Raw genomic sequence first — 22,981 nt, 5'->3', positions numbered from 1 at the left:
TACACTAACATCAAAACCAAATGTGAATCGATGAGCATCTGTATAAGCGTGGATACCCTGTGCTGCCCACCATTTCCATAATATCTGAAAGTTTAAAACAGAATTTCTCTTCCCATTTACATTGCCAATTTATGGAAAATAATTTAAATCACCTATTCGTTTACGTTTACTGCGTACATCTGCATGATTACAATAAGCACAACCCTCTTTACGTAATTCATTCTGTGTTGAAATGTTGAAGTGTTAGCAGAGTACATTTCTGATTTTCATCCGGTATATATTTAGCCTAATAAACGCCATGTGTTGAGTGGATGCAGAACCGGGGTGCCGAGCCATAATAATATAAGCACAGGTGCTGTACACTCGTTTCATTCGGTTGCTAATTTACAGTAGTGTGTTATACTGTAATCTGCATCATTTACGTAATTTAAGATTATATAATTAAGTACTCAACTACTTAAATTTTAATACTACTATTACTTGTTACATCTAAATAATAATAATAGTAATTATTGCTATTGTTACTGTCACAACCCCAACAAGGTAGTATAAAAAGGTGTATTTTATTCATTTTCAAAAGGTAGAATATACATTATCAAAATAAAAATTATTTTTTAAAATAAAACTTGTATGAAATAATATTATCCCTATAGAATAATACAATACTTGTCAATCCTTTTTTTTAATTTTGATATTTTGAAACCGGAGTTACATTGAAAATAACTTCCAACAAGTTACTAACAATTAATATACTGACAACTTCAAAAAGTTGAAATTTAAAAAAAATATTGAATAAGATATTGTACGAGTATCATACTCTTTCCATATTTTCGTCAATGACGATCGGAAGTTATAATTACACAAAACCTAACTTTTTTTAATTTCCAACAAATTTATTTTGCTAATAATATTTTTAATCTTAAAACTTTTCCATGTTTGTAAATAATACCACTATAATTTTTTTTATATGTTAAATGAAATTATGTATTAGTGACTTGGTATATAAATGCTGAACTAAAATAATGGAAGAGTGTAGGAATTAAACAGGCAACAAGTCTAATTCATAGAAAAAGGAGCCAATGAAATACATCAAGATTCTTCAGAAATCATAACCGGAAAAATAAAAGCTATTGATTAATAGGAAAATTGAGATAATCTTGTGTAGGAGAACAAGTGAAGAAAATTCAATTTTTGTATTTAAGTACCTTTCTCTGAGGAAGTACAAAAGATAACAAAGTTAAATTTTTATTATGTGTTCTTAGTTTTAATGAAAAATTATGGTATTTTTTTGTAAATTTTTGAGTAAAATAATAATAATGCTAATAGTAATAGTAGTAATAATAATAGTGCCCTGAGGTAGGTAATCCGCACGTCCGGAACACAACATCTACGTTCCACGTCCAGGGCGGCAACAGCTGTACTTATGTACAATACATTTAGCTGGCTAGCGGGGCTCCGAGTAAATTCCTCGGATATATTACTCTTTTTGACCTGTTTCCATCTTCAGGTCACCAGATGGATGGGACTTTTCGGCTACCTGCAGGATATGAACAATTAAATGATTAGGAAGTAGACACATACCATATTTAGAGCTGCCGATGTGGCGGCCAGGGTCAATGTTATTGCAGGTGTAACGGAGACTCTTCCGTTATCCACATGTCCCCTGCGATGGCAAGCATTTAGCAATGGTGCCCATCTATGTCGGTGCATGGGAGCTCTGAAAGCTTCGGTGAGTAGGAGCCTGGAATCAGTGCAGAGATTGCGCATCCGCTCTCTGCCAGGACATATGCCGGTTCCACCGGAGTACCGGATCGGACCTCCAAGGTTAGTAGCCCTGGAGTGGGGGTGTATCCTGGCGGCTAGCCTTGCTACAATGAATATTGAACAAACAAACGTGGCAGAGGGTGCACGTAAACACCCTCGTTTAGAAACCTCCGATTCGCCACAAGCGAAGAGGAAAAAGAGTAAGGAGTCAGATAAAATCAAGAGAGATGCTGATATCAAAAAAATATGGCGATATCAAAAAACTCAAGTTACTGAACTGTAAATCCAACCACTTCTCTGATTATGAAATACATGCACTTGGCAAACTTATAACGAGAGTGAGAAAATTGTACTAAATATCCTTGATGTTGCGTACTGTCTGTCCACTGTAGAAAAGTGTGCAATCAGGTCGTTTAATTTTATAAATTCCCGGGATTTTGTATTCGATAGGTAATTTTGTTTAGCGCATGATAGTACTGGTATGTTATGTTTGGGTTTTGTTCTTAAGGCTACATAATATCCAACCAGTGTGAATTAAAACGAGCAAAATTTATTGATAACCATTCAGAGTTACTGAAAGCTAACGAGTCTTCATCAATCTAATTCTATATAAACATTGTCAGATTTAAGTAATTAAACACTAGTAGATATAAAGATCAATTGGGTAAGTGGTCTTACACAAAAATTAAACTATTATCATTCTCAATTGTTAAATTTATTAAATTTTTGTCTCTGCGGGGTTATGTTAAGATATAAGTCTGCAACAAAAAACGACGAATGAGTGATGATTTAAAAATAAATATTCGACCCGTTATTAGTTGAATTAAAAAAAAAATGAAAATAAACGGTTCAAATAAAAATAAAAAAAATTAGTTGGTACTTTTTTTGAGTTTTTACAGTTTTACTCTTTGGGCTGAAAATGGAAAACCCTATATATATATTTAACATTCATTGTTCAGTTTTAGTGTGTCAAAATTAGAATCTCTGAAATGTATTACAACTACGAAAGAAGCTCTAAAACTAAAAGACCTATAAAGTTTCATTTTTTACCGAAAACTAGAAATATTCTATTAGTATACGTATCCAATCGGTTTCCTTTTTCCAACATGGCAAACAACTTAATTTTTTTTAATAGAAACCTATAATAAATGTTTGTCAGTTTGATATAGAAAACTTTATTTAAGGGTTTTTTATACTCCCATATTTTTACCTGAGTGATATCGTTTAGGCTGTCAAAGATGAAAATCAGTACGGTGAACAAATAATTTTTTCTCTTAATTCGTGTTTCTAATGTAAATTTCAAATAAGAAATATATTTTTAAAATTATTTTTTATTCTGGGGTATTTTTTCTTAAATGCAACAACTCAGGAGCTATAGCTGTTATCAATACGAGTATATTTTGAACCAATATTCTATTGCGTTGCAGATTTAATCTTTCGTTATTGTTTTACTGCAAATGTTTATCTATAATAATCCTTTGTTTTAGATAACTTTTATAAAATGTAAATTTTTGTAGAGTATTGTTTTGTACCACTTCATGTTCTCTCCATATACTGAATAAGTCTCATTATATAAATTTCAATGGCATAAAAAATCACGAACAGTTTATAACAAATTTATTTACGGTATTTTATGAAACAAAATTTACGAACTAGAATTTCTTGTGAAATTCTAGAATCTATTCCTAAAAATAGATTCTTAAAGTTTTGTTGTTCGTTAAGTAAAATTTGAATAGAATAGAATAGAAGTCAAATTGAAGAAAAGATTAATTAGAATTAAAAAATAAAAGAATATTATTATATCAGTGAGAAGTTAAGGCAGTAGGGGGCAGCTTGTTTTATAACAAGCGAGTTTTATAAGAAAAACTGCAAAAGGAAAAAAATAAAGACAAAAATTAGAATATATAAAATAGATAATTATCGAGATTGTAGATTGAAGTAAGTATTGCGATATCAAAAGATTATATAACAGAACAGAAAGGAAACTTCTCTATTCCGTTTTAGTTTTAATTTCCGCTTATATTACCGGTGAATGTTAGCATCTATTTTCTCTCGAATTGTTATCTGCTCTCAAAGTTTTTCCTTTATTGCATTTTTTAGCTTACGTAAAAGTTTAAGTATTGTTAAATCCTTTTTTTATAACTCATTTTAATCTGCAGATTAATGTTTTTTATTATTCAGATTACGTATCAAATCAGGCGTAATACTTTCGCGGTTCAAAGATTTTTTGAGTATCTTTAGACCTTTTTACAGTCTCTGAGATTTGCGTAAAACAAAAGAGTTTAACTTTTTTAATAAATAGATTCAAGTAGGTATATAATACTGAAGTTAAAAGAAAATGTGAATTTTATGATCAATTAATTTTTGTGTATGTGTTTGCGTGTACGTACGTAGATGTTTGTATTGGGATGTAGATTTAAAATAAGAAGGCCTTCAGTTTTATTTTACGAGAAGGAAGATTTATACTGGTTCAGAAAAGGAAAGATATTAACGGAAATCCTTTCCTTTTTCTCATAAATAAATCCTACGGATTGTTGAGCAGGCAGCAACGAATCAGATATTCAGATTTATTCCAAGAGAAGGAAAACTCTGTCCCCCTAAAACGACCACAAGTGGCTGTGGCTGCATGGTTTGTGTCTGTCCAGTCTGCACTACACAAGTAATATACGATGCACCCCTCTTACAAAGAAGAGTTAAAAATTGATTCAAATATGTTTTAAAAAATACTTGCATATTTCTTTTCATTTTTCTTTTGAAAAGACTTTCGTCAAATAACTCTTTTCCGGTGTAATAAATTTACAATTTTTGTTTTACTTTCAATGTAGAGGAAAGGAAAATTCTGTTTTAAGTATGTTCCTTTATACAGAAATTACTTAAGTATAACATTCATTTTTAAACAGTTACTCGCATAATTTTTAAAATAAAGTTTCTCTTGAGAGTTGATATTGACTTTGCGTAGAGATGATTAGCTAACGTAAATGAAAACAACACCATTGAAGAAGAGTGTACAAGATGAATCATGAAGCCTGGTGGGAGGGTAGTTAAGAATACTTGGAAGTACAGTTTGCTACACGGAACGCAGGGGAAGTGCAGTAATCTGAACAACTTACTACTATCATTAAAATAAATAAAAAATTACCATTATGTTTAAACAAATGCTGATATTCTAAGAACTGTGCACTACCCTTAACACAGTTGCATAAAGTAATGATTGAAATGACAAGGACCAGATTGAGGTTACTTCTCATTTCTTCTGTGAAGTTAATTTGGAAATGTGGGGAGCAGCAATAAGAAAATGTTAGCCCTTCGTTCGATATATAAACCTATGGCTTATATATCAACATTTTTAACCGTTAAAATTATTGGTAAACAGTGGACAGAAAATTGAACTTATAAGGACGTATTCATTGGAAGTCCACTCCGCCAGATCACAACAACAATGCATTGGCTCTACAGATCTCAGTATATTCAGTACGAACCAACCAAAGTCAAATCTTTACCTACATATCCAAAAGTAGGGATCAAGGACAGAGAAAAAGGGCGTGTAGGGAGGAATGACCGTCCAATCCGAAATTAGCTCTATATGAGACAAACAACTTCAAAAATATGAAATTTCAAACCCTCTATGTAGCGGGAAACCCATTTCGTCGACATTTCTCAAGAAATCGGTGCAGATTGGAACTGAAAATTAACGACCAATGATTTGCGATTGAACAGCTTAAATGTCTTTGTTAGATCCCACAACTTGACTAAGAATTATAAGTGATAATTCTGTTCACCACAGATACGGGCTAGAGTAAACATCTTTAACTATGTTATTGGAAATAATAATAATTAATAATAGTAGCTCATTTCTTTTACTTCAGATGCTTTACATGCATGACAGCCTTAAGAAAGACCTGGATAGATGGATAGAAGGTATGAAGTAAAAATATAATTTAATTCTTTCTGTAGGTGAAGAATGATGAATTAAATACATTGCGATAATTCAGCAACAAACGTTTATATACAAGTTGCAACAAAGATTTCATTTTTTTTAATAAATAAAAGTAACGTTTGAAAACAGGTAAAGGATCTTTTTTTTATTTCTTCCTTTTTTCCCGCACCCCTTGGAGCCGGACCCGCAACTAAGCATAAACTCAGCTCCGAGGGGTGCCAATTAGAGGCAATGTTAGAGGGGTTGTTAGAGGCAATGGCCTTTAACTACCTCGTCGGGAACAAAGTTCCAGTTAGCCGGGCTTGGTCATTTAGGCGCCATGCCTCCAATGAGGAGTCCCCCAAATGAACCCCCAATCGGAACTCGGTCTTTATGCCTTGCCTCTAATGGGGAACCTCCGTAAAGATCGCCCACCAGGATTAGGTCTTACTTTCCTCCCAACTACATGGGAGTCCCCACCCGATCATCGTAAGCTGGAGACTGAGACCTCCCACCCCCTCCCGGATGGAGTTGTACCTCAGCGATACCACAATATTCCTATGAAGAAGCAGTTCCAGATGCCAATGGAGCCATCTTACATCCCCATAAAGGATTTAAAATCCCATAAAAGATTATTAAACAACATCCTCACCAATTCTATCACAGGAGAGCAGACTACCAGACTTCCACAAGAGACATTAGGTACGAATCCACCACGTTTTCTCATTCCTTTATGGAATAGTTCATTATTCTACTCATGTTTAATCTCTCAATCTTTCACCAAGCCCCGAACACTTACATTTGTTTTTTAATAATTCTCCTTCCTACTTATTGAATATCCATTTGATTTCTCAAAAAGATATTTGCTATTTTCTCTTATTAATACCATTTTCAAGATATTTTAATTTCTCAAAAGAATTCAGAAGTAGGTTCACTACATCTTTACCTTATTTCTAAGTTTTTTGAGTTCAATTTCTTCTCGAGTAGATAACCATTAAACTTATTTTAAATTTAATATCTTAAGAGTAAACTTTTTAAAACTTCATCACTGATCTTTCATTACCTTCAATTTTTTTTAATCATTTTTTAGTCAAAATTCTTTCAACATATCGTCCAGTTATTTCAAGATATCCCTTAGTTAAGTAAATTGTTAATAATAGTATCTCAGCTTAATAGTAGGGATATAAGGGTCACCTAAAAATTATTTGAAGATTTAAATATTTTTTATTAAATAATTTCTTTAAAATTTTATATGATTGGCTTTACAAATTATATTTATTATAATGCATTGAAAATGGGATATTTCATTAAGCGGCAAAACCAACAGTCGTAGGGAATTTGATATGAGTTTACTATTCACTCGCGAATATGGCATACTCCTTTTGCAGAATCATAGGCATCACGTAACTTAATTCACTATTTTACTAGGGAGGGAAAAGGAAAGTATTTATTAAGAATTATTAAGAAAAATACTAATTAAGTAATTACGTATATAAGAATACTTATGAAAGTATTATTAAGAAGCCTACCTTTTTCATTGAGCTGAATATGAAAATCATTACCCGAAATCAGTTACAATGAAGATGGAAGTCATCCTGCTATTCTGTATTTTTTGTAAATAATTTTTGGTATAACAACTTTGTTTTATTATTAATATTCTCTTCTTTGAAATTTGTAATTTTTGAAATCTCTGTATTTCTTCTTCTATGTAGAAGGTCAAAAGTATCAGAAAAAAATTATATTGTATCTCGTAAAGGAGAAAGGAATACTTATTTTCTACTCTTATTTTTTCCCAACTTTCTTTTCTTCATCTTCTATTCTTGTAACTGCTACTCGGTTGTTATAAAAATTGAATCTTAAATAACTATACTTTTCCGATATTTAAGTTCAATATTTCTTAATATTTAAAAATTATATTCCATTCTAAGCTATCAAATATTTTATCCTTACTTGCAAGTCATGTAAGGTGGCCTTACTCTTATTAAAGCAGCATTTTAAAATTAGAGAACTTATCTCTTTTATAACATGCTCTCTCAGAAGTCAAATTATCATTTAATATATTTTCTACCAATGTTTTGAACGATATTAAATTGAAATATACCAATGATCTTCATAATTATTTATTCTGTTTCATTGGTTAATTTCTTTTCTAAATTTCAGAATATTTGTCCAGTCTCAAAAAATCTTGGATATTAGTTGTTAAAAATGTTGAGCCTTACTTTCCTAAATAGCATACTAACACAAACGGTAGAGGATCAAGTCTTACAATCTTTTCTTTAAATTTATTAATTTATATCGTATTATAGATGAATTTCTTCTTTCACTTTATGAGATTATTTTTCTTCTATAGATAGCCTTCTATCAACTCCTGTTTTATTTCCTGAATAATAGTTTATCAGCAGGACTCATCAGTACATTTTGACCTCTTTATCTTTAGCTTTTTTCTTGTATTTGTCTATTCATATATTTATTTTTGCGTAATAGCTTTTCTATTTTTCCATCTTCTTCATCTTGCATTCATTTGCTACTTTGACTCCCTATTAATTAAATTTCTTATGCGTCAAAATTATTTACTCCTTTTTGGATTTTGATAAATATTCTTTCCTCCATCAGCCGTTGTCTACATCTCGTTTTTAATTTTTATTTTATTTTACTTACTATTATTTTCTTCAATTTAACTGCTGTTTGACCAGTGAAATTAACGAAAAAAAAACTTTCTAAACCATCAATTAAACTGGGAATCGCATGCTATCCCGACTGATGGTGCACCAGTATTTTAGTCGGCCAAGTAACTAATGCATTAGAGGAAATTATTTTATTAAATTTTGGAAAGTAAGTCGTATGGTTAAAAAATATCATTGTTGCACCTCGAAATGATATGAGTTGAAAAAAATTAATTGATTTTTAACGTTTCAAATAAAAATCATCTTCAGAAGTACTATGATAAATAAAATCACTGAAAAGAAAATCATACGTGCACCTCCTCAATTTCCCATAATTAGTTTATTCTGTTTACATTATTATTAAAGTTGTGAGGATAAAATAATATAACAATTTGCTTCATTATTGGAGTGAATGTTAAATATTAAAATCTACGAAAACAGCGGGTACAAATTCAGTGTACATTGAGGCTCGCTTATTCTTAATTCTTTTAATTTTTTTTTTTTTTTTTCATAGAGGTTTGAGTGAATATGATTGTTTGAACTGTATTTCCAAAACGATTAATTCAGTTATTCATACGTTGGTAAAAAACTTACAAAATATATAATTTAATTTTAAACATAATTATCAATTACTCTTAAGAGCAGTTCGGGGTTGTATAAATAGGACACTGAAAATCCGACTGGTGAAGCGTGGCAAGGTTACGTGTAAAAATATATATATTATAGAGTCGGTGGTTTGTTTGCCGTTAGTTGCGGTCTGAGAATGAATTAATTAAATAATCCGAGCACTGCTGGCATTAGAGCAACAAGGGAGACAATGGCCGGTGATAAATGCGGCTCTTCTCTACTGCCGCCCCCAGGCACGGTTCCATCCCGCGTCCCACTCCTCGGCCACAACGGGATCAAATTCCCATTCATCAATTGCGGGCGGACCGCACGAGCTTTCAACTGCAGACCGTGCTCTCTGCTGCATTCGACCTCCCGCCCGCCTAACGTATCCGGTCTCCGACATATTTCTCCACCCTCAACGAGCTCCAAAATATTAATTCATGACATATAATTAAATTTTTAACCCCGCACATAAATATATTCATAGCATAACATCTGCATCGTTATATCGTAATTGTGGTCACACAACTTACAGTTTATGAGGGAGAATTATAAACGCCAAATTTATTCTATACCAATATTTTCTCTATATTATCCATGATATGTTTAATAAAATACAATATACTTTACATAATACCTCAAAATACGGTTCAGAAAAACTGAAATGAAAGCAATAAATTTTGGCTTAGTTTTATCATTACAATATTGTTAATATTGAATATAAGTAACAAATTTTTTTCTCTTAAAATTAATTTCATAATGAAATATGAGTGTAATAATATTTTAAAAAATAATCGAAGCAAAAAAAAAAAAAAATAGATAATGTTAAAAAATTTTACATATATATTATATATATAATACATATGAATACTTTTTTTTCATATTTGATTGATATTACATGCTGATTTTTCTTTAAACATCATTAATTCAAAATAAATGTTACGATCATTACTAAACAAAACTACTTCACATCTAGTCTAGTAAAAATAGACCTAAAAACAAGAATATAATAAGAAAACGATTAAGAGCCAGTAATTGTATAAACATGTAATTTTACTCGCTTATTAAGAATCTGGAAAGATCTGATCCATAAAGTTTCATAGCTTGACGCTTTTAAGAGGCTAAAAAGAATATAAAATAACGTGTTTTAGAAATATCACAAAAGCTTTTAAGTTTATTGAAAAAAAAAAAAATCTTACGAATTCTTTTCTGTATGATAAAAAGTAAGTTGTGATATTTTTAACATTTTGCTTTTCTTGAACAATCGGCGTGAACATATTTTTATACTCGTTTTGCATGATTAAAATAAAAATTAAGAATCTCATAAAAAAATATATTTAAAACAGAATTCTTAGATAAATTATTTCTATACAAAATGCTTTTATCTTTACTGTAATTTCAAAACGGGACCTAAGTTACCTAATGTAAAATATTCATGAAATTAATCCTTTTCTTTTAGAAATTGCTCTATCCAGAAGAATTTAATAATAATAACAGTAAAATAAATAAAAATAATAAAAACCTATAATAAGTTACAAATAAATAACATTCTTTTTTTTAAGTAAAAAGAAAAAAATAACTAAAATTATTGACATGAGTGACAGGAGGAGCAATAACAAATATTGCTAACAATGATTAATTAAATAAATAAAAAAAAAAACATTACATTCATAGTTTTGAGGATAAAACTTTTTTTCTGGTTTATAGTCAATTGAAATATATTAATTACTCTGGAAAGTCGCAATTTGAACAATTTTTTAATTATTTTCGTGGAGGATTACTGAGTAATAGTATTCTCAACAATTTTCCGACAACTGGGAATTTTTCATTTAGTACCAATATAAGGTAAAGCCTTTTTTAAAAATAGCTAACTCTTTTTATTTAAATATGGTATTTATAAGACATGATGTAAAGTATCATTATAATACTACAATGCTGCTGTTATATAAGTTTCTAATTTTAGACTATGCAGATCTAGCCCCATATTTTCAAATCAATATTCTAAATGGTAATATTTTAATTACTTGAACAATTAATCGTTATTAATAATAACAATTTTAGAAAATTAAAAAGTAAAACGGGAAATAATTAGTTTCTTGCATACTTTGCCTAAATTTGACAATTGTGAAGGTTCAATAAAGAAAAAACCAGGTTGTATATCTTTTTTTTAAATATTTATTTCATGTAGTAATGTTTTTTTATGAAATACTTATTTTTGAAGATAATGCTAAAAAAGATGACTAAAAACATATTCATTGGGAAATGGAGGATTAGAAAAATGTAAATATTTAAAAAATATTTGTTGTAGAGATAAAATAAAAAAAAAACAAATTCAGTGATTTTGTAAGCTTAACTGAAAAAAAATCATACGACATATTTTTTTAAAATCAAAATTTTCGATATATTTTCAGCGAACCATTTAGTGTCCTTTAAGCTCTTTGAAAATTTACAGCCCAATCTATTATTTAAGAACTTCCAGAACCTTAATATGTGAACAAAATCAGATTTTTCAAACAATAAAAATTAATGCCTCTTCATAAATTCCTGATTGAATAGCCCTGTTTGTTATTAATTAAATACTGTAATAAATACTTACTATTCAGTAAAGGATATGATTTGTGAAGGTAATTTCAATAGTTCATGTCTCAACACTTTCAAATATTTCTTTACTGTTTAATATCTTATTCCTTTCCAAAAACATAATATATATAGAAATTACGTCACAATATTTATTTTATCCTAATTTTACTTCTTCAGGCATAATATTAAGGTGAATAATGCATAATTTTAACGGGAATCAACGATAATTACAGTTAAAAGGTGACTAAAGACTTATATATACTTTATATAATAAGTTCTATTCAATTGTTATTACTACGTATACAAAAGATTTCTTAGGTTTCAACTAAAAATAAACAGTAATGAAAAATCATGAAAAATAATATTTTAGCAGACATAATTCTGTACTTAATTAATAACTAACAGAAGAAACTTGAAGTACGAAATTGGAAATTAAATTATAATTTATTTTATAGGAAGAAAAAACATATTTATTTTAGAGACTTACCGGATGCCGAGTCAGTGCTTGCCAATAAAACTGTAAATCTGAAATATGTGTCGGAAGTAACACCACAAAATTCATTGCGTATGTGTTGACTACACCTTCTCTTACGTAGTACAGTTCGGAAGCATTTATACCTGAAAAACATAAAATTCAAATTATATATGCATACAACATTTTGTTGAATGAATTAAAAAGGTTTTTCACTTCCTGCTTTTCTTTTAATGTAATATAATTATTCTTAAGTACTTTCGAGGAGATCTTGATGAGAAAATTAATCTGGTTATACTTTAAGAGATTTCTGATGGTGGATGATGAATGTTTTTAAATAAAAAATATTAAATTTTGAATAATTTAAATTAAATTTATTATAATCCAAGTTCATTATTATGTTCAATTTTACTCGTTCCTTAAAAATGTTTTTTTTTCCTTTTTTTCTATGGTTGTATGTTTTCAAGTGTGAGGGAATAAATTTTCACTGTTGATTTCTAAAATTTCTACGTTATTTACCTTTGGAAATATGCACTTTCTCATCATCTGATGTTCTGCCTGGCGGCAGTCCCTTACGCCACCGTTGTCTCCATCCATTTCTGTCTCAAGCTTTCTTTTACCCTTTGTAATTTCAATCTTCACCACATCTATTAAATTAATCCTTCTTCTTCCCCGTTTCTTTTCTCTTTTTACTGACTTTTCTAATGATGTTCTCAAGATTTTACTTCCAGTAACCACATTTCCTACAGGTTTCATTTTATTTTTTGTACTGCTCACATAAGTGCTCTTTCTTCTTTTATCTTATTTATTCCACACTTCTCACTTTATATAATGGTCTTACTTCTTCATCTTTCTCCATATTCACAACTCATAAGCCTCAATCCATTCCCTCTCCCGCTTCATCATCATTCATGCTCAATTCTTATAGAAAAAAAAAACACTCCATACATAGCGTTGGGCTAACTTCTCCCTTGATATATGCAAAAATATGGGTAATTATACAATGAAACAGTTGTATAGGTGTTTGCTAAAGTTCCTGAAAAAGTTTTTTAGTTTTATTTAAACCATGTTTAAACATTTTTAAAAAATTAACTAACCATAAAATTCCTTTCAAAATTAATATTAAATGAAATATACTAATTAATGATAATAAAACTTATTATAATATCTCTAATAAAACAGATGTCTAAAGATAAAATTTCGAGAGAGAAATTTCTTAAAAATTCTAAAAGATTAAAAACAGATAATCTTACAGGTCACAAATAATAAAAGAATATCTTATGTATTTTCAACGTAGGAGATCAATAGTCTGAATGAAGATTTTCTGTGAGAACGTGAAACAAAACCAGTCTTAAAAACAAACATAATAGTTTGCGTTAGTAACGCGAATTTTCCCGGTCGCTGTGACGCCAGTGGTAGCCAATCGGCCTTTCATTTGGAGGTCTCGGGTTCGAATTCCGGTCAGACGTGGCTTTATCACACGCTAAAAAATTGCCATTTCATCTCATCCTCTGAAGCGGTACCTAACGGTGGTCCCAGAGGCTAAAAAAAGAAAGAAAAATAATGCAATTTTAAATTACAATTTTTTTCCCTAAAGAATCATAACAGTACTTTATCTTACCTCTATTAATATTGGGTATCGTAATAATGAAAATATTTTTATATTTTTTTTAGTTGTATTTTTATTACATATTTCCAGTTGCCCAGTAGCTAGTAGAATACACCAAATGACGATGGATTCTTCTGTAGTATTCTTCCAGATGCCAGATGTTATTTATTACCAAGAAGAAAATCCTCAGTAGAATTTTAAATAATAATAATTTTTCGTAAAAAACTTGTTTCAAAATTTTATTTCTTTAAATTCTTTTCAGTCTCCCGGAAATGTTTACTTGAAAGAACAGCCACCGAATGAACTCGTTTCGTAAGATGAGGCAGGAATCTTCAATAAATTACCATAAGTGTATTAAGAAATTATGCTTTAATTTTTATTACTCAAAAATTGTTGCTAGACTTTGCAAAATGAAGATGGAAATCTCGTTCCCTGTTCGGAATAGAAAATAAAGTGTTTAATAACAGTTGTTTCATCTTTAATGTCTTTTGATGAAATGCATCCTGAATTGTTGAAATAATAAAAAAGTATTTTCATAAAAAAAGAACAATAAAATCTTTTCCTTTTAATTTTGTTGATAGAGTTCATTCTAAATGAGTAAATTCTGAAATGTGTATTATGCTATGTTTGGTTGAATTAAATTAATTTTATAAATCTATTTGAATGAAATATTTCTTTGTACTTATGCATAGAAAACTAGTCAGAATTAGAGAAGATAAGTTACCATAATACGTAGGCAGAAATCGAAGTAGTAGTCTTTTGCTTTAGCTTTGAATGAAACTCAAAATTAACATAAAGATAAAAAAGCAACAAAAAAAATACAAAAAAATTACAAAAATATATTTGATTACATATAAAAAATTATTTTTTATAAAAAGCTTTTATTTAACTAATATTAATAAAAAAAAGGAAACAAATATTTTCATTACTTTTAATTTTTAAATTTAATAATTATTACATTTATTTAATTTTTGGTTATTTATTAGATATTTATATAATTTCTTTTTTACTTTTCAGTGCATTTTTATATTTGCTAATATATTATATTTTTTTGTTTAAATTCTCAATTTGATTTAATTCTTACTTTTTACTTTTTAGAGGGTTTTTCTAATTTGTTTCCCTTTTTTTATTAATGTTAATATTAATATTAGTTAAATAAAAGCTTTTTTTTAAAAATAATTTTTTATATGTAATCAAATATGTTTTTGTAATTTTTTTTGATTTTTTTTATTTTTCTACTTTTTAGTCTTAATGAACAATAAACTTTCTACACCCAAAAAAATATTCTTAATAATATTTATATCTGAATATTATTGTTTGTTCCAGTTTGTTTGTTTATTAAGACTAAAAAATAAAAATATTTATTTTTACACTCGAAGTTACATACATGTACCAAATTTTATTGATTTTCATACGATAGATCAAAAGATGTAGCAGTTGCATGATTTGATTATTCCTAAAGCGAATTGAATAAAAGCTTTATTTGTTTATTAAAACTAAAAAAAAGTAAATCTATTTATTTTACACATCGAAGTTACATACGTGTATCAAATTTCATTGATTTTCATACGATAGTTGACGAGAAATAAAAATTTTAAGCAACATCCATGAATTTATCGTAGGCGTATACAGCATGATTCATATCCAAATTCTAACACCTTAGTATTGTATTGTCATCGAAGTTACATACGTGTACCAAATTTCATTGATTTTTATACGATAGAACAAAAGATATAGCAGTTGCAAGATTTGATTATAACTAAAGCAAGTTAAATAAAAGCTTATGAAAATCAGCTTAAAAATTTACAGACTTGACAAGAAAACATTACTTCACTCGCCTATTTACAAAGATTCTGAAATAATAATCTTTTATTAAATCCTTGACGTCTTCAGAGAACCCTCAAAATACACCTATCATAAGTTTTGCTCACATGTTTTTTACAGAAGTTGTACGTGGTTTTAGCAGTAGCTAAATGTTGTAAAATGAGAATGATTATGTAACAGATAAGGAAATATAAATAGATAAGGATAGAAAAATATGTAAATGGCATTTTTCAAATAGGAGGAAAACCGGAATTTGCTAATGTATGTTTGAAACTTACAATAAATTTTCTCTTACGGAACAATAAAATCCTGAACTAACTGAGGATAATTTCAATATGTAGTTGTATTAAAAAAAATTACAAAATAGAAATTGTGCACGTAACACCTGTTTATAACATCTATTTTATATAGTAGTGGAGACAACCGCGTGCTTATGTGCAAACACATTCACATATTTGTGTTTGAGGATGCATAAACGCGGGTAATAAATGTTTGATTGTGATATTTTAAATATTGGCTATTTTAATCATCATTCGTGTAAAATCAACACTTTCACTAAAGTAATAAATTCAATCCAGTACCTCAATACCTCAATATGGAGTCAGAGAAGGATGTTCCCTATCCCTGTTACTTTTTTATCTTTATACAGAACTAGCAGTTAATGATGTTAAAAAACAGTTTAGATCCGGAGTAACAGTGTAAAGTTAAATGATAAAGATGTTACGATTTGCTGATGATGTATTAATTATAGCTGAAAGTAAAAAAGATTTAGAAGAAACAACGAATTCATGGATGAAGTCCTACCTAAGAACTACCGCATGAAAATAAACAAGAACAAAACAAAAGTAATGATATGCAGTAAAAATAAAGTAGTTGGACCGCTGAATATAAAAATAGGACGAGAAAAGAATATTGAAATAGAAGAATTTTGTTGTTTGGGAAGTAAAATTATTAAACATGATCGAAGTAGGAGCGTTATAAAATTCCGGATAGAATAGGTGAAACAAATTTTAATTTCGGTAGGAATATAATTTTCAACATCAAAAATTAATCTAAGCATCAGGAAAATATTTAAAAAAATATATGTTTGGAGCGTAGCTTTATATGGGAGTGAATTTGGATGATCGGAGTACCTCAGAAGAAAATATTAAAAGCTTTTGAAATGTGGTGCTATAGGAAAATGTAAAAAATCAGATGGGGGCAGTGTCAAACGAAGAGATGTTGCGGCAAATTGATGAAGAAAGAAACATTTGGAAAAATACAGATAAATGAAGAGACAGACTTATAGGCCACATCTTAAGGCATGCTGGAATAGTCGCTTTGATATTGGAGGGACAGATAAATGGGAAAAATTGTGTAGGCAGGCTACGATTGGAATATGTAAAAGAAATTGCTAGGGATCTAGGATGTAAGGGGTATACCAAAATGAAACGACTGGCACTAGATAGAGAATCTTGGAGAGCTGCATCAAACCAGTCAAGTAACAAAAGAAACCTCAATACCATTATCACATGTACGAAGGATCGAAAGCAATGAAAATTCTGTAAATTGTGCGTATTTTATTATTTCAATTCTTGATCAGCAAGATGCTGCTGCACGCATAATTTTTTCGTAGCCCTGCAAACTATAGCTGTTGAAGTTCAATCTGTGACGGTAACTGTCTTAAAATACTCTAGTTGAGTATGCTAAAATTTAAATTGAAACGGAATGAAAATTTGAACATCTATGTTTCATATCCTCAAGAACAGGTTGTCTTGACACTTTCAATTTGTTAATCCTCATTGTCTGAGTATCAGCATAATACTGAACACTTTTGGTAAGATACTGATTGTAAACTAAAATTCGTCTTATATGTAAAACTAAAATAAAACTCATCTTTCATATGTTTGAAAAATTTATTCACGAGATCTCTATATTAAACACATACTCAGTAAACACAGAAATTTAAATTACACAAGTGCTTTTCAAGGTTACTTTCAACGGTTAGTAGAGCAGTACTAGCTTACTATAGCAGTACTTATATAGCAGTTTGTGTAGCTTATATAGCAGAATGTGTCTTATATAGTAATACTGTCTTACTATATAAGACTTCATGCAATTTTGGCATCTTCATGCCAAAATTGCATGACGTCTTCAATGTCTTCTTTTTCCTGCAAAATTGCATGGATATTTTATTTTCAGATAACATGTATAATTATAGTTATTAAATACTCTACAATCCTAATTTGATTCTGTATTAATATTAACAATATTTTTAGAAAAAAAATTATTATTTAAGGAAAATTTAGTAAAAAAAGAGATCAACTCGAAAGTGTTGGTATGGCAACAAGTAACAATCAATGTTTTTTAAATATAAAATTGATTTTCACAACATATTAAAAGACACAAAGGGTACATTACAAACCATGTACTTGAAGACTAGTAGCTATTTTCGGCTAATCATTACAGTAAATTCATGAGGAGTAGTTTGTTATTGAAAAATACGTATATGCTGTGAAAGCATTTAAATTAACAATCCTGTTTCTTGTTTTTAATGCTTTTACACAGTCTTTTATATCGAAATGTCAATAAAAGCGATTTTATTTTTCAGCAGTTTATTAAATTTTCAAATGAATTATTTACAGAGTAAGCAACATGTAATGGTTTTATTATGAATATTTCAAAATAACTTCCACTGGTTTTGTTCAATTTAACTGAATAATTAAAATTTTCCTTTTTTTCATTTTCAGCACTCTATACACATTTCAATGTTTAATAATACTCAACAAAAAAAAAACCAGGAACCGTTTCTGATCGATGTTTACATTGATTTCTTTATATTTTGTTTCTTGTCAGCTGTCATCGGCAAAATTAATGTTATAATTAACTGGTTCCGTATGTATTTTAGATATAAGCTTTTTGTAATTTTACTTTTTTGCCTATTTGATGTAATCTGAACAATTTGATTTAACTCAATGTTCACCTAAAAATTTGAATTACGATAGGTATTAAACCCGTGTGGAGGAAAGATATCATTTCAAATCATAAAATTAAAAAAAGATTATTTTATTCTTCTCGTTAGTTTCAAATTAACTCACCTAATCTGTATTTTGTTGAGAGGGATACAATAAACTGATTCTAAATTCGATTCTTAATAAAGTGGAAAACTCGAAAGCAAAACAGAATTCTAGATCTAGATCATTTGATATTACGTAAGGTCTTTGATACAGCTAAAACTTCCTAATATGGAAGAGAAAACCTGCTAAGTGTTTCAAAGAACTTTTTAGCTTTGTAAAGTGGAATAAGATAAAATATTTACTGGTTTTATTACAGTAGTAATTGAATGAGGAAAGTTTATCTTGAGAGGACATAGTTCTTTCCCAGCCTTTCTTAGCACATTTTGAAAATTTTTCAATACATCAGTTTCTAATAACATAGAATTTAAAAAAAAAAATAATCAATCATAACTAAAGATAAAATAGGCTATTAACGATTTTATTAAGTTTAGAATGTTTTCTTGAAAGTAAATACCCTTTCGGAGTTTTCTGTAAAGAGATAAAACCAATCATAAACTGTATATTTCCTGAAAGTTGTTAAATAATGTTTATCTCGACACATAATCTTGTGTTACTGTGTTCTAATTTTTTCAATTAATTTAAAATAATTAGATTGAATACTGTATGTAACAGACTTATTTTGCATTTTGTTAAGTATTCTATTGCTCGCAATTTGTATAGGTAAGAAATCTTTGGAGGTTCAATGAATACAAATGTTTAAACTACTCTTATATTTTATTAATATTTCTGTTTTAATTTTATCAGCTTATTTATTCTATTTTTTCTTTTTTTTCTATAAAATGCGTTTAAATAAGTTCTAAAAACCACTAAATTAAATTTTAAACTGTAGAAAATAATCATGAAGGATTAAATAAATATTAATTTCTTTTTAAGTAATTTTAAAATAAAATTTAAATATAACAAATTAAAACTAGAATAAAACAAATATACAACCCAATATAATAAAATAAAAATTCAGTAATTTTTTGTACATATTGGTACATATTTTTAATTTTGTAATAGATGGATGTGAGCAGATAAAACTTTAAAGGAAGACAAAGAGTAAATTTATAAAACTGAAGACGTAGACAACTGTAGATAAACCGAACCTATGTAATAATTTTGTTGTAATTAAAATTTTATCACACAACAGAGATTTCTGGAAAATAGTATCAAATCAGTCAACTTATTGATGAATAAACAAAATATTAAAAAATTGCTAATATCTGAACAAAGTAACAGGATTAATGAAAATGCTTTTCGAAAATAAAGAACTAAACCACCCCATTTGGAAGAGGTTTGAAAGTGTCCGAGGAAAAGGATCCCCATTTAGGAAATATTATTCATAGTTCAAGCTATCAAGTTTCAAGAATTTTGAAAAAATTAATGACTTCAAATCTTTAAAATGTTGAATCCTTTAAAAAAAACTACACAATATGCATGAAATCAAGTGTGCCTGGGAGCAATTCTGACGCATGACAGCAATAGAATGGCGGGCTACTGTTCCTTGCAGAAGATATATTACAAGAAATAATAATGACGATAAAAAGAGGGTTATCTTTAGCAAGCTGATGTCACCAAAAACATTTGGTAAACAAAATGATATATATACATATAGTGAACAACTTTATTAGTCTATTTACTAATTTGATGTAAAATAAAATAATGTATATTGTTTATTACATCCATTCCAACTTGTAATAGTACAATATAATATTAAGCGATGATTTATACCAAAAACCTGGTTTAACTATATCGATACTTAATATTTTTTATTCTCAAATATATGTGAAAGAAGTCTCCTTTAAATTTTAAATCTGCCAAAACGGAAAGTTTTTGATTTTCTAATGGTTTCAAATTTAAAAAGATTTTTAAGATCATTAATTAAAAATAAGCCAAGTTTTTTGGACAGAAACTGCATATTATTGAACAACCGATTTCCGTTGACTAGCTTAAATATACTTCCAAAAATTAATTTATTTTCCTCGAGAAATTAAAGATCGATTTTAGAAAGATACAAGTTTCCTGAAGAAACATACCAGGTATGGTATGTGCAACTATCCAGCTGAAGCCAAAACTGTTTACCCAAAATTTCGATTAGGAGGCTGTCTTCATTATCCAGTTCTCTAGTAAATTAAACGTGAGAAAAAATGTATCCGATTCACTCAATTTATTTAGCAAAGTATAAATTAAATATTTCATCTCTTTCTAAGCAATAAATTGATTACTTCACTGTTATCCTTTTAATTTTTATAGCTAAATTATTGGGTATTTTATCAGGACTGAATCGAGGAGAAACTGACTGATCCATTTCCTCTCGATCCCCCTGAGGATGTTAATTATGCAACATACTTTCTAACATCGGTCATGCAGAAGGTGCACAGTGATCTACACCTGAAGATGTAAATTCGGCCAGAGACAAAACCTATCCGAGAAAAGTTACAGATAAAACTGGCTCAAAACGGTGAATCAGACAAATTTGGCAGCGTTTCAGGAGGCCGGAAGACAGGACTCTTCTTAATAGGGCTGCACGAAGCTGAGGAGGTTGTTGAAAACTATCAGAGCCGAAATATTCCAGGAGTATATCGGAAATCTTTCTAACCTGAATGGAGACGGATGCATCTTCCGGAAGGCTACGAAGGACTACGACGATCCCCAAGAACGATTCCTGCCCTACAGGGACGTACTGGAACATGGGTGAGGAAAGACAGAGAGAGACTTCTTAGGGAGCCCGATTCCAGTCAGCTTTCCGATTTGATCGATCTCAACAAGGGAGCTACTGAAATTAATCAACCAGGGAAGGCGACTAAAGTAAGCCCCGGGTTTTGACTTAGTGACGCACAAAATGTTGGTCATGCTACCCCTTGAAGACATCACGTACATTAAAGATCTCTTTAACGCTGTTCTGCGGACATCTTATTTCCCAACGGAATGGAAGATATCACAGGTGATAATGATCTTGAAACCGGAGAAGCCTGCACAGGAATTTTCTTTTTACAGGCCAATTAGCCTCTTACCAATCTTATCTAAATTGTTTAAGAAGCTGTTACTTCGCAGACTTAGGCCAGTTTTGGAGGGTAAGGGGATAATTCGGACCACCAGTTTGGGTTAAGATGAGCCAGTCCATCATCGAACAATCATTAGAGTCTCCGTAGAGTCGTCAAGGTCATCAGTGGATGTCTGGAGGAAAGTAAATTCTGCTCGGCAGCGTTCTTAGACATCCAACAGGCCTTTGATAAGGTTTGGTTGCCTGGTTTTCTCACTAAATTGAAATTAAAACTTCTTCAACTTTACTTCATAGTCTTTCAAAATTATCTTGAGGGGCGTTTCTCTCAGGTGAAATGTGGTGATGGTTATCGAGATTCTTTGAGATTAGGTCAGGTGTCTGTCAGGCTTTGTACTAGGTCCCGTTTTATACTCTATACTTAAGACTATTACTATATTAATTATTTATAACCATTATTATGAATTACTTATTTTGGAAGTTCCTTAAGAACCCTATATCATATGCTTCTTGTCAAGCGACTTACTTTTAGTTTCACTTAGGGAGCCGATTGTAAATATACTCGTTGTTGAAGAAAAAATAAGTTTATAACTAAAAATGCTTAGTAAGCAAATATATATATATATATATATACACACACGATTCAGAAGGCTAAATTAAGTTTTTAATTTTACGTAAATTTTATTTTTCGAAAGTTTAGTGTTTTAACATGATTTGCAATAAATCAAAACTGATGAGATAAAATTATCACTTCAGTTTTATCCCGCTTTTGTAAAGACTGTTTTAAAATTTACATGGTAAGCAAAAATTAAGTTTTAAAAGATAATTTATGTCTAAGCACAACGGGAGGAACGTGTAATGCTATAAATAGTAATTACGCGTATTTTCTAAAAAAAAAATAAATAAATAGCCGACAGTTTCTGTTTCAGTAAAGAAAATATATCCAAAACTTTTAAAAAAATTACAAAGACAGTAAAAAGCAAAATCTTTAAAGTTTTGAAATTCAAATGTGGTTATGTATCTATTTCTACAGAAATCATAATAATCAGCCGTTTAGAACGTCATTAAAATATAAGCCAATTTTAAGAAGGCTTAGCGATACAAACAACAGGATTCTTTAATTCGAGTAGGAAAATTTTACATTGTAAATCTAAAAAGTTGTATAGTCTTAAAAAAGCTTAAGAAATGAACCATTTATTGTTAAATTTATAGGTATATTAACTAAATTTTCTATTAATATTATTTTAGTACTTTTTATAACGTCACATAGAAAAACCGTGTCTTTTAAGAGTTATATTTTGCAAAGAAAATTAATTACACCATATTAAAAGTTGTACTTTTTCTCTATTTTGAGTATTCATGAAATTATTAAATACAAATATGCAGTTTTCTAAAATTATTAAAAGAAAGCTAATCCTAGTAATAAGTTAGGCATAAATTTTATTTGCTGGAGTAAATAAATATATATATATATATATATATATATATATATATACATACATATT

The 22,981-nt window shown here is 29.3% G+C and overlaps 1 protein-coding gene across 2 annotated transcripts in view; it reads right to left on the bottom strand.

The window, feature by feature from the left end:
• LOC142325780 (tyrosine-protein kinase Dnt-like) overlaps positions 1 to 22,981 on the bottom strand; it is a 509,730-nt gene that overhangs the window by 319,334 nt on the left and 167,415 nt on the right. For both annotated transcript variants that reach the window (XM_075367813.1, XM_075367820.1), the window contains exon 2: positions 12,020 to 12,150. In XM_075367813.1, the coding sequence (XP_075223928.1) occupies positions 12,020 to 12,150 (131 nt within the window). The remainder of the gene's footprint in view (positions 1 to 12,019; positions 12,151 to 22,981) is intronic.

The sequence above is a fragment of the Lycorma delicatula genome, chromosome 1 (genome assembly GCF_047948215.1).
Source record: "Lycorma delicatula isolate Av1 chromosome 1, ASM4794821v1, whole genome shotgun sequence".
In the NCBI taxonomy this organism is placed as follows: domain Eukaryota; kingdom Metazoa; phylum Arthropoda; class Insecta; order Hemiptera; family Fulgoridae; genus Lycorma; species Lycorma delicatula.
Note: the sequence above shows the minus strand (reverse complement) of the source record. Positions and strands in the feature narration are given on the sequence as shown.